Source organism: Eptatretus burgeri, chromosome 5 (genome assembly GCF_056783735.1).
Source record: "Eptatretus burgeri isolate ZD-2024b chromosome 5, Ebu_testis_v1, whole genome shotgun sequence".
In the NCBI taxonomy this organism is placed as follows: domain Eukaryota; kingdom Metazoa; phylum Chordata; class Myxini; order Myxiniformes; family Myxinidae; genus Eptatretus; species Eptatretus burgeri.
In genome coordinates, this window is record NC_140965.1 from 53,634,257 (window position 1) to 53,650,873 (window position 16,617).

General features: G+C 45.5%; 1 protein-coding gene across 3 annotated transcripts in view; it reads left to right on the plus strand.

Annotated features, from left to right (window-relative positions):
- The window catches only part of LOC147026445 (protein argonaute-2-like), a 222,418-nt gene that overhangs the window by 187,601 nt on the left and 18,200 nt on the right, over nt 1-16,617 (plus strand). For all 3 annotated transcript variants that reach the window (XM_085881866.1, XM_085881865.1, XM_085881864.1), the window contains exons 11-14: nt 7,434-7,567; nt 15,061-15,245; nt 15,679-15,838; nt 15,986-16,076. In XM_085881866.1, coding sequence (XP_085737992.1) covers nt 7,434-7,567; nt 15,061-15,245; nt 15,679-15,838; nt 15,986-16,076 — 570 coding nt within the window. The remainder of the gene's footprint in view (nt 1-7,433; nt 7,568-15,060; nt 15,246-15,678; nt 15,839-15,985; nt 16,077-16,617) is intronic.

Sequence of the window (16,617 nt, forward strand, 5' to 3'; positions counted from 1 at the left end):
TTGTGTGTGCAAAGATTATGTTAAGGGTGAGGGTTCGGGAAAGTAGGGTAAGGCTATTAGATTTCAGGAAGGCAAACTTTGAGGGTAGGAGGAGAGAATTTGGTGATGTAGATTGGGAGACTCGAACAACAGGACAATCAGCATCGGAGAAATGGGAGACCTTCAAGGAGTAAATGTGTGGAGTGCAGAGTAAGTACATTCCAATGAGGTGTAAAACTGGAAGTGGAAAGAGACCAGGGTGGTTGAGTAGTGAGATAAGGAACACTATTAAGGAGAAGCAGAAGGCATTTATTTGGTTTAAAATAACAGGACTGGAGTTAGATTTATATCACTCTCGGAGTAAACAGAGTCAAGTTAAGAAAATAACTCGGCAAGCCAAAAGAGAGTATGAGAAGGACATTGCTAAGAATATTAAACATCACAGCAAGGCTTTCTTTAACTATATCAGGGGAAAAGAACAGGTGTGGGCCCATTCTGGAATAGTACCGGGAGAGTGGTTCCTGAGGAAAGTGAGATGGCAGGTTTATTAAACAGGTATTTTTCTTCAACTTTTACACAAGAACAGTCAGGAGAATTGCCAATAGCTGAGATTATCTATCGAGGAGGTGAGGAAGGGCTTTTACAGAAGATCCAGGTTGGAGTGGAGGAAGTAAAGGAAGAGCCAAGTAATCTAAGAGAAGAAAAGGCTCCGGGTCCAGATAATATGTGACCGAGAGTATTGATGGAGGTGGCTGAGCAGGTATGCGAGATGTTAACCGATATTTTCAATCATTCACTGGAGTCAGGACAGGTACCGGAGGATTGGAGAGTCGCAAATGTAACACCATGATTTAAGAAAGGATCCAGAGAAGAATTGTGGTACTATAGACCTGTTAGTATGACTTCAGTTGTGGGGAAGGTGTTGGAGACATTAATTAGGGACCAGATGAGGAACCATTTAAACAAATACAAACTAATTAAAGGTAGTCAGCATGGGTTTACCAAAGGTAGTTCCTGTTTAACAAATCTTTTAGAGTTCTATGAAGCAGTGTCTGATTGGGTGGATGAGGGAAAGGCAGTGGACATACAGTAGTATATCTAGACTTTAAGAAGGCATTTGATAAGGTACCACATCGGAGGTTGTTAGCCAAAGTGAGGGCTTGTGGAGTGGCTGGTCCGGTAGCTAATTGGATTACAAACTGGCTTTGTGATAGGTAGCAAAGAGTGGCTGTGAGTGGGAGGATGTCTTACTGGGAGGATGTAAGTGGCGGGGTACCTCAGGGATCAGGACTCGGACCATTACTCTTCATTATTTACACCAACGATTTGGCTAATGGGGTAAAGAGTAAGCTTTCCAAATTTGCAGATGACACAAAGCTTGGAGGTGAGGTGGATAGCAGGGGGTGGTGAACAGATTCAGGAAAGTATTGATACTTGCATAAATTGGGCAAAAGATTGGCAGATGGAATTTAACCTGAGCAAGTGTAAGGTGTTGGGGATGAGAAAGAACAATGAAAATAGAGATTACAGGATGCAAGGGGTAATTTTGGAGTGTGTCACACAGGAGAAGGATCTGGGGTGGTAATAGATATGGGAGGTAAGCAGGCAGCACAGTGCCAGGCAGCTATAGGTAAAGAAAATCGTGTTTTAGGTTGTATAAGGGGGGGATAAATTTTAAATCAAAAGAGGTGGTGTTAACATTGTACAAGAATTTAGTGAGGTAATATTTAGAATGTTGTGTGCAGTTTTGGTCACCACAGTTCCGGAAGGACATCTATGCCATAGAGAGGGTTCAGCACAGGGCTACCAGATTGATTCTGAGCCGAGCTCGACTCAGCTATGAGGAGCGACTGAAGGAGACAGGGCTTTATACAGTAGAAAGGAGGCGGTTACGAGGAGATATGATGGAGATGTTTAAGATAATGAAAGGTATCGGTAAAATAAGTGCAGATTAATTATTTAGTAGACAGTGATAGAACCAGGGGCCATAGCCGGAGTGTAAAGAAGAGGAGGGTTAAGACGGTAGTAAGGCAGAGGATTTTTACTCACAGAGTAGTTGATGCATGGAATGGTCTCCCTGGAAAAGTAGTGGCCGCAGAAAAAGTACATAAGTTTAAATTAGAACTGGATAGGTACCTGGAAGTTATGGAGATAGAGGGGTATGGGGATGTTGATGAGACTTTTTGGGAGTTTGAGCATTGATGGGTGATTGTGTGCATGTGTACGGAGTGCTGTTGGTGGGGATCTTGTCAAGGAGGATTGTGTGCTTGTTGTATGTTTTTTAACGAAGGCCATTCCCCCTCCCCTGAGGGGATGAGAAGGAAAAAAAACATATGCAAAAACTACAAAAAAAAGTTTTTTTTTAATTTCATGAATTAAAAACATGTTTTTTGCATTTTCTTTCTTGGATCTTTTGTAGATGGGTTGGTGTGGTGTTCGCGCAGGCATAATGGGGTGAACGGCCTCCACCTGTGTTGGATTTCCTTGTTATTCCTTGTTAAAGTAATAATTCAATAAGTTTGAATAAGGATAGTGCATTGCTGTGTTGACTGTCTGGACACAACTTTGAGGTTGTTGGTCCAATGATGTTGAGTGATCTACTGTGGACCTGCGACCGTGGTTGTGGATCTGCCGTTTGGAGAGGTTCTGGGGTAAAAGGATTGAAACCTTGATGAAAAATTGTGCCCGGCTGATGATCCGGGCAGTTGGGAAATCAGTCGATTGCTTATAAAGGGGCTGTCACACCTTGACGATTTAGCCAGCGTATGCAGACGTATGAAAAATTTGTCTAAAACGCTGGCACACGTCAAATACGTTATGGGTAAGTTTTGTATACGTTAAGAGCACGCTGAAGCACGCTGGCATACGTCGTAGTACACCGAGCTCGTCAACAAATTTTAAGCATGCTCAAATTTTTTCGACGTATGCCAGCGTACGACTCACACGTTCCGCATACGCTGGCCATAAGTTGTAGGCACGTTATGCGATCGTTGACACACGTCGACACACATTACTTGTAAGTTACTCATAAGTCGAAACACGTCGAGGTAATGTTTAGCGTACCCGAAACATTTCTAACCTATGAGTAACGTGCTTTGACCCTATGTGTAACGTATTTCAAACGCATATTGACGTATTTGATGTCTTCCGGGCGACCACAGAGCTTACTGAACGTGTTTCTAACTTAAAGCTACCATATAATGGCGTATTGGCAGCGTTTAGGGGAATTGGTATATAAAAATGGGCTTCACAGGAGGAACCCATCAGTGTTCCAGACTCCATGGTTTTTTATTTTTATTTTTATTTTTTCTTCGGCATGACGGTGATGTTGACACTTCGATTTTTCGTGCGGTTATGATTTAAATCGTTGAGCGGCAGCCTATTAATTATAGTATATTATAACCGCACTAGAAATTGTATTGTCAACATCACGGTCATGCCGAAGAAGAAAAAAAAAACCCCCAAACAACCATGGGGTCTGAAACACTGACGGGTTCCTCCTGTGAACCCCATTTTTCTATACCAATTCCCCTAAACGCTGCCAATACGCCATTATACGGTAGCTGTAAGTTAGAAACACGTTCAGTAAGTTCTGTGGTCGTCCGGAAGATGTCAAATACGTCAATATGCATTTGAGATACGTTACACATAGGTTCAAAGCACGTTACTCATCCGTTATAAATAAGTTTCGGGTACGCTAAACATCACCTCGACGTATTTCGACTTATGAGTAACTTACAAGTAACGTGTGTCGACGTGTGTCAACGATCGCATAACGTGCCTACAACTTATGGCCGGCGTATGCGGAACGTGTGAGTCATACGCTGGCATACGTCGAAAAATTTTGTGCATGCTTAAAATTTGTCGACGTGCTCGGCATACTACGACGTATGCCAGCGTGCTTCAACGTGCGCTTAACGTATACAAAACTTACCCATAACGTATTCGGCAAATTTTTCATACGTCGGCATATGCTGGCTAAAACGTCAAGGTTAGACAGGGCATGACGGTGATGTTGACACTTCGATCTCTCGTGCGGTTATGATTTGAATCGTCGAGCGGCAGCCTATTAATAGGCTACGCCACGTGGTCATCGGCGATACGTTGCCTTGCTATGCATACGTTAGACCAGGGGTCGGGAACGTTTTTGACTCAGAGAGCCATTAAAGCAAAATATTTTGAAATCTATTTCAGTGAGAGCCATATAATATATTTTAAGACTGAATTCAACTAAATGTGAGTATAATAAGCCTCTGAATTTATTCTTTTAAATAATGTTGTTATAATACTCACCATTAATGGGACTTCTGGTGCTGCATGGATTTGCTGATGGCTTTGTAGTCTGGTTGGTACTTGGTGAGGTTAAGCTTCATGCAAGCGTTGAGGCTTTCATCCGTTAGACGTGATCGTAGGTTGGACTTGATGTTTTTAAGATGTGAGAATGACTGCTCACATGCATACGTAGATCCAAACAAGGTCAATACAGCAATACTCACACGCTGCAGTGTGAGGTATGTGACAGGAAGCGCGTTCCAAGTTTTGATAATCAGCTCGTCTTCGGGTTGAAGTTTTTTCATTTCTGTCCACATGTGCTTGCTCGCCAACTCTGCTTTCTGTCGTGCGATTCTTTCCAAATCTTCATTCAGTGACTTGAACTTATTCACCCACATGTCTGAGGCCTTCAGGTCAGCCACTTCTGCTTCAAAATCTCTGACGGAGACACCAGGAATGTAACTCAGGTCGGCTGTGTTCAGTGAACACTCGTTTGGATGGGTGATGAACTTAAAAAGACGAGTGTGCTCACGAAATTCTCCAAAGCGTGCTTTGATGACTGTAGGAGACTGGATGCGAAGCCAGCTAGCTGGTGGAGATCAAAGTTTTGAGTGGGCTCACTTGCTGTGCATGCATCTTTAAATTGTCTCAGTTTTTCAAAATGTAGTAAACGACCTGTTTCAAGATCCATGATAAAGAGCTCCAGCTTGTTTTCAAAAGCAAACACGGCTTGTTGAAGGGATAACACTGTATTTCCAATGCCTTGCATTTTCACGTTGAGCTCGTTCAGATGTTCAGTCATATCCACGAGATAGTAAAACTTGAGGAGCCACTCAGTTTCGGCTAGCTCAGGATGCTCAATCCCTTTCATTTCAAGGAAAGTCCGGATTTCGTTCAGGCAAGCCGCAAAACGGCTAAGCACCTTCCCTCTTGACAACCAACGCACATTGCTGTGCAAAAGCAGACCGTGATAGTTATTTCCAACTTTATCCAGCAGTGTTTTAAACTGGCGACCATTGAAGGCTCGGGCAACAATAAAGTTGATCACACGAATGACCAGCGACATCACTTTGCCAAGCTGCCCATCACACATCTGAGCACAAAGTGCCTCCTGGTGTAGAATGCAATGGAAACTTAGGATGGGTCTATTTTCATGTTCACGGAGAAGCGCCACAAATGCTTTGTTTTTCCCCACCATACACGGAGCACCATCAGTACACACCGAGATAAGTTTATCCATTCGTAGATTTTTTTCTTGAGTGAACTCCATGAAAGACTTGAATAAATACTCACCTCTTGTGGACCCTTTTATTGGCAGAACAGCAAGACTTTCTTCGCGCTGTGTATCACCAGCAGCATATCTTGCAATCACACTGAACTGCGACAAATGGCTTATGTCTGTTGACTCATCCAAAGCCAGGGAAAAGAACGGCGCTGTATTTATGTCCTTCACTTGCGTTTCCTCCACTTGGTTTGCCATCATGATGGTACGATCATGAACAGCTCTTGCCGACCGAGGCATGTCTTGTATCCGTTTGATTATCTTGTCTTTGTTCGGAAGATCATCAAAAAGTTCATTGGCTACATCCAGCATGAACGTTTTAGCATACTCGCCATCTGTGAATGGTTTTCCGTTCCTCACTATTGCTAAAGATCCAGCAAAGCTGGCGGAATTATAGTCACCTTGCCGGGTCCATACGCGGAGTTGCTGCTGGCTGGCTTGCACCCTGCTCAGTAGCTCTTGGCACGCTTTCTTTCTGCTGTCTCCCACAGGGTATTTTGATGCAAAGGTAGCATGGCGTGTGTCGAAGTGCCGCTTTATATTCGACCGTTTCATCGATGCAATTTTGTCATTGCAAATTAGACACACCACAGAACCTGCTCTCTCCACAAAGGCGAATTCTTCGGCCCATTCGTCCTGAAATGTACGATACTCCTCATCTTTTTTTCTTTTCGCCATCTTCTTCGTCGAAGGGTTAGCTTTGAGCAAATGAGAGAGAAGGAGATGTTGACCCAAGTGAGTCTGGCTGGCCTGCGCACGGGCTGACATACTCGAGAGGTGGGGCGCGGCTGGCCGACTCTGGGATGCTGTCGCCTCAGCGGTGGCGCGTGATTGGTCGAGATGAATTCCGTGACGCGTCTCGGTGGCGGCACGTCATTGGAGGAACCGAAATCACGAGTCGCCTCAGCGGTGGCGCGTGATTGGTCAAGATGAATTCCGTGACGCGTCTCGGCGGCGGCACGTCATTGGAGGAACCGAAATCACTACTCGCGTCGGCCGCATGACTGGACGAAACAAAAACCGCTTCAGACAATTCGTAGGTGTTTTTTCTTCTCTCCTTCTGCCAAGTTCAGCCCTGCACGTGAATGAAGCACGACACCATTCAAACTATAGGTAAAGCTTCTGCGAGAAATATTGGGCTTTCCAAGTTTCAAACTCCAATTTTATCTGCGAGCCAGATGCAATCATCAAAAGAGCCATACCTGGCTCGCGAGCCACACGTTCCCAACCCCTGCGTTAGACTATCGTTGGGCATATGTTGTGAACGCCGACAACACGCTAAACATTCGTTGGTATAAGTTATCTATAAGTTATCGAAACTTTCTGTGTACGTTACTAATACGTTATGCATATGTCCAACTCGTTATGAATACGCCAAAAACTGAAAAAAAACATCAATATTTCAGCATACGCCAGCGTTTTACATACATTTTGATACGTTGCCATACGCTGGCTAAAATGTCAAGGTGTGACATCCCCTTTAGTTAAGGTTATAACTTCAAATAAAATAGCTTTTGTAAGTAATTACCGTGTGTGTGTGTGTGTGTGTGTGTGTGTGTGTGTGTGTGTGTGTGTGTGTGTGTGTGTGTGTGTGTGTGTGCGTGCGTGCGTGCGTGCGTGCGTGCGTGCGTGCGTGCGTGCGTGTGTTACGTCTGGCTTCCTTATTGGGACTACAGTGCAGTAATTGTTTTTTTTTTTAATTTGGAATGCATCCTAACTTGCTTAAAATTAATTACCTGCACTTTCTTTCAGTCCTGACACATTTTAACTTGATGAAGAACAAATTTTACTTCAGAAATGTATTGTAATTTTCAAAATGCTTGGTTGTCCTCTCTAACCCTGAAAAAATTCCTTTGCTCTCTTATCTCCTTTTATCCCTTGCCTTACGTGGACATTGAAGTCCCGGGCTGTAGCTACTCCAAACCAGGGTGTATGGGACATGCGCGGCAAGCAGTTCTTCACGGGTATTGAAATCAAAGTGTGGGCAATCGCCTGTTTTGCTCCTCAGCGACAGTGCCGTGAAGATGTACTCAAGTAAGTGTACGCTATGTTACATATGACACTTCAATGCTATGCATTGATGGCATTGGTGTGTATCAATCAAAACTACTTTAGCTCTCCTCTTATTGTGCCACAGAAATGTCTTTCTTGATTACAGCTGTTGTAAAGCTTGGCAACCAGATAAGTTGCAGTGCCTTGCAGAAAACACGATGGAAATCTAGTTTTTTGTCACTTTCATCAATTCTTGGTGTACTGTTGCACGATTTTACCAGATTCACATCCACTGACAAACTTCTATTTATTTTGCATGGAAATTGGTTGTCATCATAATAAATGCAAACAAAAGAGTGAAGGAATGTTGTTTTAAATCTGGTAATCAATTTTAAATGGAGTACTGGTTACACTTCATCACTGTTCTGAATATATTTTTCAGTGAGTATTGTTACGGTTGTGGAAATTCGCATTCCACCATAAAGAGTCCTCAGGTGAGATATATCGGTAAGTCCATGTGTAGTTAGCCCAAACCCGTTGTATAGAGGGACTAAGTGTGATTTATTCGGGCTGCAATCTTCAGTTAGCCGTTTTTCTTTTGCTGTCGTTATTTTGGACCAAACACCACTCCACCACCAAATCGTTACCACCCCCAACGCCCCCAAACAACTCCAGCAGACCACCACTACCTTCACCCCCACAAACCCAACCTCGCAAACATCGCCTCGCCCGCCATTCTCCAACGACGCCCAAACAACGACCCAGCATCGCGGCGGACTTCTAACCGCCTTCACATTCCTCCACGCCCAACATCGACCCAGCAACGCGGCAAACTTCTAACCGCCTTCACATTCCTCTTCACGCCCAACATCGGTCCAGAATCGCGGCGGACTTCTAACCGCCGGCACCTTCCTTTACGGGAGAATAGCGACTTTTCCCAGAAATTTGGATCAAGGGAGGTTCACGCCCCGTTTTCCTCCGTCCAATGGGCGAGTGTGGCTCCGCCCCCGAGGTCATTTTGATCCGAAAATTACCATACCCGCCCCTCCCTCGGGGTATAAAAGGACGCACACGGGCGGTTTGGAACTATTGAAGTCGGTGGAAAGTGGAAGAGTCGGAACGGAGCTCACGGCAGCCTGGAAGCAGTGAGACGGGGAACAGTCGGAACGGAGCTCGCGGCAGCCTGGAAGCAGCGAGACGGGGAAGAGTAGGAACGGAGCTTGCGGAGTCTGAAGGGTCTTCGAACCGAACGGAGCTCAAGTCAGTCTGGCAGTGTCGGTGGGGCAGAGTCGGGAGACGGGTCGAGTCAAGTCGGGAAGTGGAGAGTGTCGAGTCGGCGCATCATCGTCCTGGGCCCTGTTCCGTCTGCCTCGGAGGAGAACGAGCCTTCTGTCAGGTGCCAAGGCGATCAGCCCGCGGTCCCGAGGCCACGCCAGCGGGACGGAGCATCCACCATTCCCCTCATCGACCTCGAGCATCAACAATTCCCCCTCCCCCATAATCCACGCTGAGATAGTGGCGGAAGCCCCGTTCGTGGCGTTGAGCGGCTACACGTGCAGGCGCGAGGTGCAGCCGCAGACCGCATCGGGGGAGGCTCGGATTCGCGGTCGAGAACGCAACGCTGGACGACGCATTCAGGGAAGTCGCAACTTTCTTTTTCCTTGGGGTTTTTGTGTGAATGTCTGTGGGTGGCGCCTGTCTGACGAAGTAGTATTGTTTGAAGTGTTGCCGTGTGTCGGTCTTTAGTCGGAATATCTCTTTTGTTTTATTGTTATTACTGTGATTGTGTATACGTGCCTTTCATTTACTTGCCTTGTATTATTATTGTGATTGAATACGTGCCTTCTGTGCTTGTCTGAGTGTGTATTAAATGTGTTTGTTCAATTGTTCCCGCTTTGCTTCGTCTCCTTCTTTTTTATTGACTCTCCATCCTGCATCACGTGAAGGATTGGCAGTGGGTTTAGACACCCAATAAATAATCACGTCCAACGAGGCCGAGCGATAATACCCCGCTCGGTTATCCCAAAACGGAGCGAGCTCGGTTATCCCAAAACGGAGCGAGCTGCCTAGGCGGCTCATGTCCAAGCAGGCTTATTTGAGGTACAATCTCTCGGTAGTCTACCTGCGCGAATAATTAGGTAAAATCGATTATTCGGCGATTGGACCCAGTAGCGCGGGGGTAGAGTGCGGACAAGGTTGTGGTGTGCTTGGAAAACACACCCGTGACCCGTTTTCGGCGTTGATCCGGAAAGTCCCGACTGAATTGCACATTCGGTGGGCGAGGCGGCCGCTGTTGGGTAAACGCGGTCATTCGCACGCCGACGGGGTGCGAATTCGCAACAGTATGATGGTGTTTGTCCAGTTTCCTATCTCTCTATATCTCTATCTCTATCTTGCCGCTTCGTGCATTGTCACTACACTTCAGGAGCATGATTATTAAGTCTTACAATTTTGCTTAAAGCATCTAAATTTACTTTCAAGCTTTGTTCTGTTTGGCCCAGTTGCATGACGTTGTGGCATTGTGGTGCATGATGCTTCAAGCCCAACATCATGGCATTGTTGTTGTCTCCATTTTTTACCGGTCATCATGGTATTTTTTTGTTGTTGTTGTTGCTCGATTGCACTACTCTCCTTCTCCCTCCCTCCTTCCTCCTTCCTCCTTCTTCATCCTCCTTCCTCCTTCCTTCTTCCTCCTTTTTCTTCCTTTCTTCCTTTCTTCCTCCTTCCTCCTTCCTCCTCATTCCTCCACCTTCCTCCTCCCTCCTTCCTCCTTCTACCTCCTTCTTTCTCCTCCTTGTTCCTCCTCTCTCCTTCTCTCTCATTCTCTCTCCTTCTTTCTCCTTCTTCCTCTTCCCTTTCTTCCTCCTCCTTCCTTTCCTTGGGGTTATCGCTAGGCCTCGTTGGACTCCTTCTTGCTTCTTACTCTTCTTATTCTTGCTTGTTCCTCCTTCTTCCTTTCTTCCTCCTTCTTCCTTTCTTCCTCCTTCCTTTCTTCCTCCTTTTTTCTTCCTTCTTCCTTTCTTCCTCTTTCTTCCTCCTTGCTTTCTTCCTTTCTTGCTTTCTTCCTTTCTTCCTTCCTCCTTCCTTTCTTGCTTTCTTCCTTCCTCCTTCCTTTCTTGCTTTCTTCCTTCCTCCTTCCTTTCTTCCTTTCTTCCTCTTTTCTTTCTTCCTTCCTTTCTTTTTCCTTCTTCCTCCTTCCTTTCTTCCTCCTTCCTTTCTTTCTTCCTCCTTCCTTTCTTCCTTTCTTCCTTTCTCCTCCTTCTTCCTTTCTTCCTCCTTTCTTCCTCCTTTCTTCCTCCTTTCTTCCTCCTTTCTTCCTACTTTCTTCCTCCTTTCTTCCTCCTTTCTTCCTCGTTTCTTCCTCCTTTCTTCCTCCTTTCTTCCTCCTTCCTTCCTCCTTCCTTCCTTCCTTCCTTCCTTCCTCCTTTCTTCTTCTTCCTCCTTTCTTCTTCTTCCTCCTTTCTTCTTCTTCCTCATTTCTTCTTCTTCCTCATTTCTTCTTCCTCCTTTCTTCTTCCTCCTTTCTTCTTCCTCCTTTCTTCTTCCTCCTTCCTTCTTCCTCCTTCCTTCTTCCTCCTCCTTTCTTCCACCTTTCTTCCTGCTTCTTCCTCCTCCTTCCTTTCTTCCTCCTCTTATTCTTCTTCCTCCTCTTATTCTTGCTTCTTTCTCTTCTGGCTTCTCCCATTTTGTTACTTGGGGTCGCCACAATGCTGGCTGATCATTCTTGTCCATCTCCTGTCAATCGCCCATTCTTATTTCAATCCCACAACTTCTAAATCTCTCAACACCACATCGTTCCATCTGCTTTTTGGCCTTTCTCTTCTCCTTCTTCCTGGCAGACCCATCTCCATCACTCACCTCTCCACATTCTCTCTCTCTCTCTCTCTCTCTCTCTCTCTCTCTCTCTCTCTCTCTCTCTCTCTCTCCCTCTCCCTCTCCCTCTCCCTCTCCCTCTCCCTCTCCCTCTCCCTCTCCCTCTCCCTCTCCCTCTCCCTCTCCCTCTCCCTCTCCCTCTCCCTCTCCCTCTCCCTCTCCCTCTCTTCCCTCTTCACGGATGGTGAACGTCTTCTCATCTCTGCGGCCAGCGAGGCTGCGATCGAGCCAGGGAATGTACAGTGCAGGCCACGTTGGTGCGTGTGGAACGAGCACGTTGATTGACGCTGGTCGAATGCCCGAGCAGGCATGCGGGAACCTCGACCGGTCGCCCGGGGGGGGGGGGGGAGGGGGAGGGGGCTTGCGGGATGATTCGCGTGCCAATTTCGGTGTGGGCGATTCATGTCATCTCGTGGGTTCGGAGCGCAATATTGCCGCTGTTTAAGAGGGCCTTGCCGGAAACGAAGTGGGTCGGTTTCCCGCCCAAGCTGGTGGGCCACGTGAGGGGTCGGGACCAATCGTAGCGTGCGATTCAGGTGATGACGTTTGGATTCGGCATGGCCCCTCCCACCGAGCTGCGGGCCCTATAAAGGTCAGGGCAGTCCCCCTTGCCCAGTCAATATGTTTCCTGCTCCTCGTCTCCGCCCACGCCTCGCCTCGTCGACACCGCCTCCTGCTCCTCGACTCCGCCTCCTTGTCTCCGCCCACACCACGTCAACCCCACCCGCCTACCTGATCCCGCCTACTACTCCACACTCGCCCTCTGAACTCCGCCCCTTCTCCACGAAAGCCCCTCCTTCACGAACACAGTCTCCACATGTGCAGCTTGGACCAGAGACAACGCGCCCACTGTCGGGCACCGCACCCCAGAGCACCCCCCCCCCGAAACGTATTGGTGGCACGTCATGCTATCGGGCGCACAGGTACCGAGATCATAGCCTCAACTCCCCCCCCCCCCTCCCTGGTTGCAAAACTCCCTCTTCATCGGGTTTTCTGTGTCTCTGTGTGTGCATGTGTGTGTGTGTGCTGGCGCGCCTAAGTAAGATCGCAGAAAATTGTTGTTATTATTATTATTGTTATTATTTTCGCGTCACGTCTGCTCTGTGTCCCCTTTTGTAAGTTGCCTGTTTATTGTCGTACCACACACTTCTTTCTATCTCTGCACAACACACAACAATAAATCTTCACTGTGCCACATATCTTTCCTCGCCTGCTTGTAAATAAATTATTATTATTATTATTAGGAATGTTCCCTGCTCGTTTTTGTCTTATCTTCCATTGATCCAGCATGGTCCGAATCCAAGTTTAGCCGGGACTTTATTCCCAATGATTCGTTCCTTTTAGCTGGTACGTCCTTGGCAGTGTCGTTCAGCTGCATCCGATCCGGTAAAGTGATCCGGTCCGGTTGAGTGATCCGGTTCGGACAAGGCGTACGGAGGGCGTGTTCTCCGATAATTAAACCACGTGATTAATTAGGTAACCTGATTAACCGATGGACGGGAGGACTCTGGGTCACGCGGTTGAGTTATTGGCGTCCACGGTCGGTTAAGCGACCTGCCGCATCACGGAATTATCTGGGTGCGATGGCCTACAATTCCAGGGAGTTTGGTGGGAACCGACATAGTTCCCCACTCTTCTTCTTTTCTGATTATTCCTGAGGTAAATCAGCCAGGTGTGCCTTCGCTATAAGGTGGGGCCTCATGGAGGCCAGCACGTGCAGCGCCATGGTGGGGAAACTGCAACTCCGAGTCATGTGGTGTGCTCATAGCTTTAGAGCACATCTTGCTTTAGAGGGAATAATGGGGAGGGGCCATGCCAAATACCCCACCTCGTGGTCTTCTCACCCGACCCCCCGGCCCGCATCAGTATGAAACGGCACGATCCCATAACATATAAGACACTTGGTCAGCCTGTGACGATCGGATAAAGCTATTGCCCCATTTTGTCCACGGTGTTGGCTGTCATGCGATGACGGGTATTTCTGCTCAAATAATATTTAAACCATTTTATGAATTGATACAAAATCTCTCCCTTATAAACAATCAATTGAATGGAAAATCAAACCCCACCGAGCTGAAGTAATCATGTGACCAGTGTTTTCATCTTCACTACCACTTCCACCTTCTTCCTCTGAATCGCCCGCACAAGGCTCAAAACGATATCGTTCCACAATTCCCCTGAAAGCGTTTCCATCACTAATTTTGTCTCCAGCCATTTCTTCAAAATCCCACTGATCAATTTCACCATACTGAGAATTATCAGAGTTACTAATGACGGTGGAATCAGTTTCTGAATATGAGCTTGACATGCACTGTTTCTCTATGTAAGCCGCCGTTTAGATCAATATGGCTTCAAGGTGTGACGTCACTGATGAAATCGAAAATCGACACTAGGGCCTTTTTAACACTTTGTGAGTGGCAAAAATATTTTAATCCCCCCCCCCCTTCAAATTAGACTGTCATTAATGTTTCTCAATGGTTTTCATGGAAAAAAAATTGCGTTTGCATTCCCCTTTCAGCACTTGGTTCATTTTGTCTGTCTGTCTGACCACAAATGTCAGTTTATAATCGAGGACCAACTTGATTTCCATTGAATATTATATTTAGGACATGAATCAGAAAACGAACCTGCAGTTTAACGGTACTTTGGCTCTGAATTCATCCCGATCGCTTATGTGCAAAGAGTAGTTGGATAATATTTTTTAGTTTGTATGCCTGTCTGGCAATTAAACAAAATTGAAAATCATTCCAAACAGGAAATGTATTTTTTTTCAGGTAATCATGAAGGACACAAACAACAAGCACAACATACTAACATTATGTGTTAAATAAGGTGGTGTAAAAACTGCTGCATCGATGGCGGCAAACTTCCGAAAGTTTGTTTTAATTTTTCTTATTTTTGTTTTTTCGACGACCTGTAAAATCTTAATTTTCTTAATTTCATTTGAATTATATACTGTACTTGAACACTGCAGAACACAAATCCCTTTTGGGTACTTTCAAACCCCTTACGTTTACCAGTACTTGGACAAAATATTACAACATTTGATGTCATCACGACCAATCAAATTTGCTGCTTGCAAACCCTGCCCATGTCCTTTTTCCTCAAGACTGTGTGTGGTAAGGTGTTCTATGAACTCTCGTTTTTATTTTGTGAGAAAGTTGGTCAACTTGATTGTCTGGCTAGCTTCATTTTGCTGTCATCATATTAGCAAAAATGCGAGTAAAACCATGTGCTTTTAAAAGACGTTATGCACAGAACCAGGTTCTGCTGCCATCAATCTAGCTCCATTTGTCTGGTACTTTTAATATTTCGGCATGCAAATGGTGATGGATCCAAAACAAAGTAAAATACCGGTTTTTCACGGATAGGATTCCAACAATTGGTTTCAACTGAGATGGTTTGAAAGGGGGAAAGCAACAAAAATGCAGAACCTACTTCACATTTCATTAAATTATTTTTCCAAACTGAAGATAAAAACATTAAATATAAATAAACTGCAGTAGTAATCAGTGGTGTGTTGTTCAGAAGGTCACCACCTTATACGGAGGATGCTGGCACTCATATCTTAGCACAATTCCAATTTAATATCGTGGTTCAGCGTTGCCTGAAATGGAACGCAATACGTGATGCTACCACAAAACCACCTGTCTTCCAAACAGGAACTTCACAGACCAATTGAGGAAGATCTCTAAGGATGCTGGAATGCCCATTCAGGGCCAGCCGTGCTTCTGCAAGTATGCGCAAGGAGCTGAGAATGTAGAGCCCATGTTCCGGCATCTTAAGAACACCTACATGGGCTTACAGCTCATTGTGGTCATTCTGCCTGGGAAGACGCCAGTATATGGTAACGCCAGCTGAGGTTATGCCCTGAATGTTACATATTTTGTCGCTTAGCTTTAGAGCACATCTTGCTTTAGAGGGAATGATGGTTTCACTGACTTGCCTATTACTACGGTCTGAAAATAGGGCATTATTTCTCTTAAGGAATTGTTCTCACAAAGTTGTGAATTTTCTTTCAGTAATGACAGAGGTTTTGACAATGTGAAACTATTATGTTGATATTTATACTGGAGAAAAATCATATTAAAGCTAACCTTGCAAACTTGTGCAATTTAAAGCTGTCGTTTCCCACCTCTGTAATCAGTCCCAAAAATAGACCGAGCAAAGATTTTCATTTTCCCCTATCTATCTCCTATTCTGCAGTTTTAATGCAGTTGACTGTATTATGTACTTCCTCTTTGTTCATATTTCTGCACATTTGTCTTGCTTACCTCTAGCTGAAGTGAAACGTGTTGGGGACACACTTCTAGGCATGGCTACACAATGCGTGCAGGTGAAGAATGTCCTGAAAACCTCACCCCAGACCCTCTCCAACCTGTGCCTGAAAATCAACGTCAAGTTGGGTGGAGTCAACAATGTTCTTGTGCCGCACATACGGTACTTGTGGCACAATTTGATTGTTTTTCTTTTTTGTCGGATTTCATGCTGTGATACCAAAGGTCCAACCTTCCTCGTTTGCTTTTTCATATTTCTGACTTGCGCTACCACGTTTTCTGTCTTCTTTGCTTCGTCCTGTGACTGCAGCCCAGCAGTATTCCAACAACCAGTAATATTCTTGGGGGCCGATGTGACTCATCCACCAGCTGGAGATGGCAAGAAGCCTTCTATTGCTGCTGTAAGGATTATGCATTGTCTGTTTGTCAATGCTTGGTTCCACTAGTATGGCGGTGACCATGGTCTCCCCGCACTGGAGTAGTATGAAAATCTCAGCCATAGCCTTCATAATCTGTGTGAAATGCCGGCAACAGCAGCGAGGTTGAAATATATGTTGTCGTGTATGATGACTTATCATTAATTTCATTAAAACCCCATTACGTCCGCTTGCTCTCTGAAATATTTTGTGATTGTGAGGCCACCCCAAAAAAGGATGGCTTAAGGGGAGTAAGTATAGATGGGAATGGGGGGGGGGGTGGGAATTTTTCACAGATTTATTGGCTGGTGGACAATGATTTTCAGAAGTTTTAAGCTCTACAAAATGATCCTTTACACCTCGGATAATGAAGTCAACTGACTCGTTTTCAAGAGAATGAAATACATGTTGTGCTTGTATGAATATTGCATCATGATGATAAGAACAACCAACACTTTTGTTGTTCATTTGATGTATGCACATATGAATTAATCCAAAATGTCTGAATGACATTCTGAATCCAAAA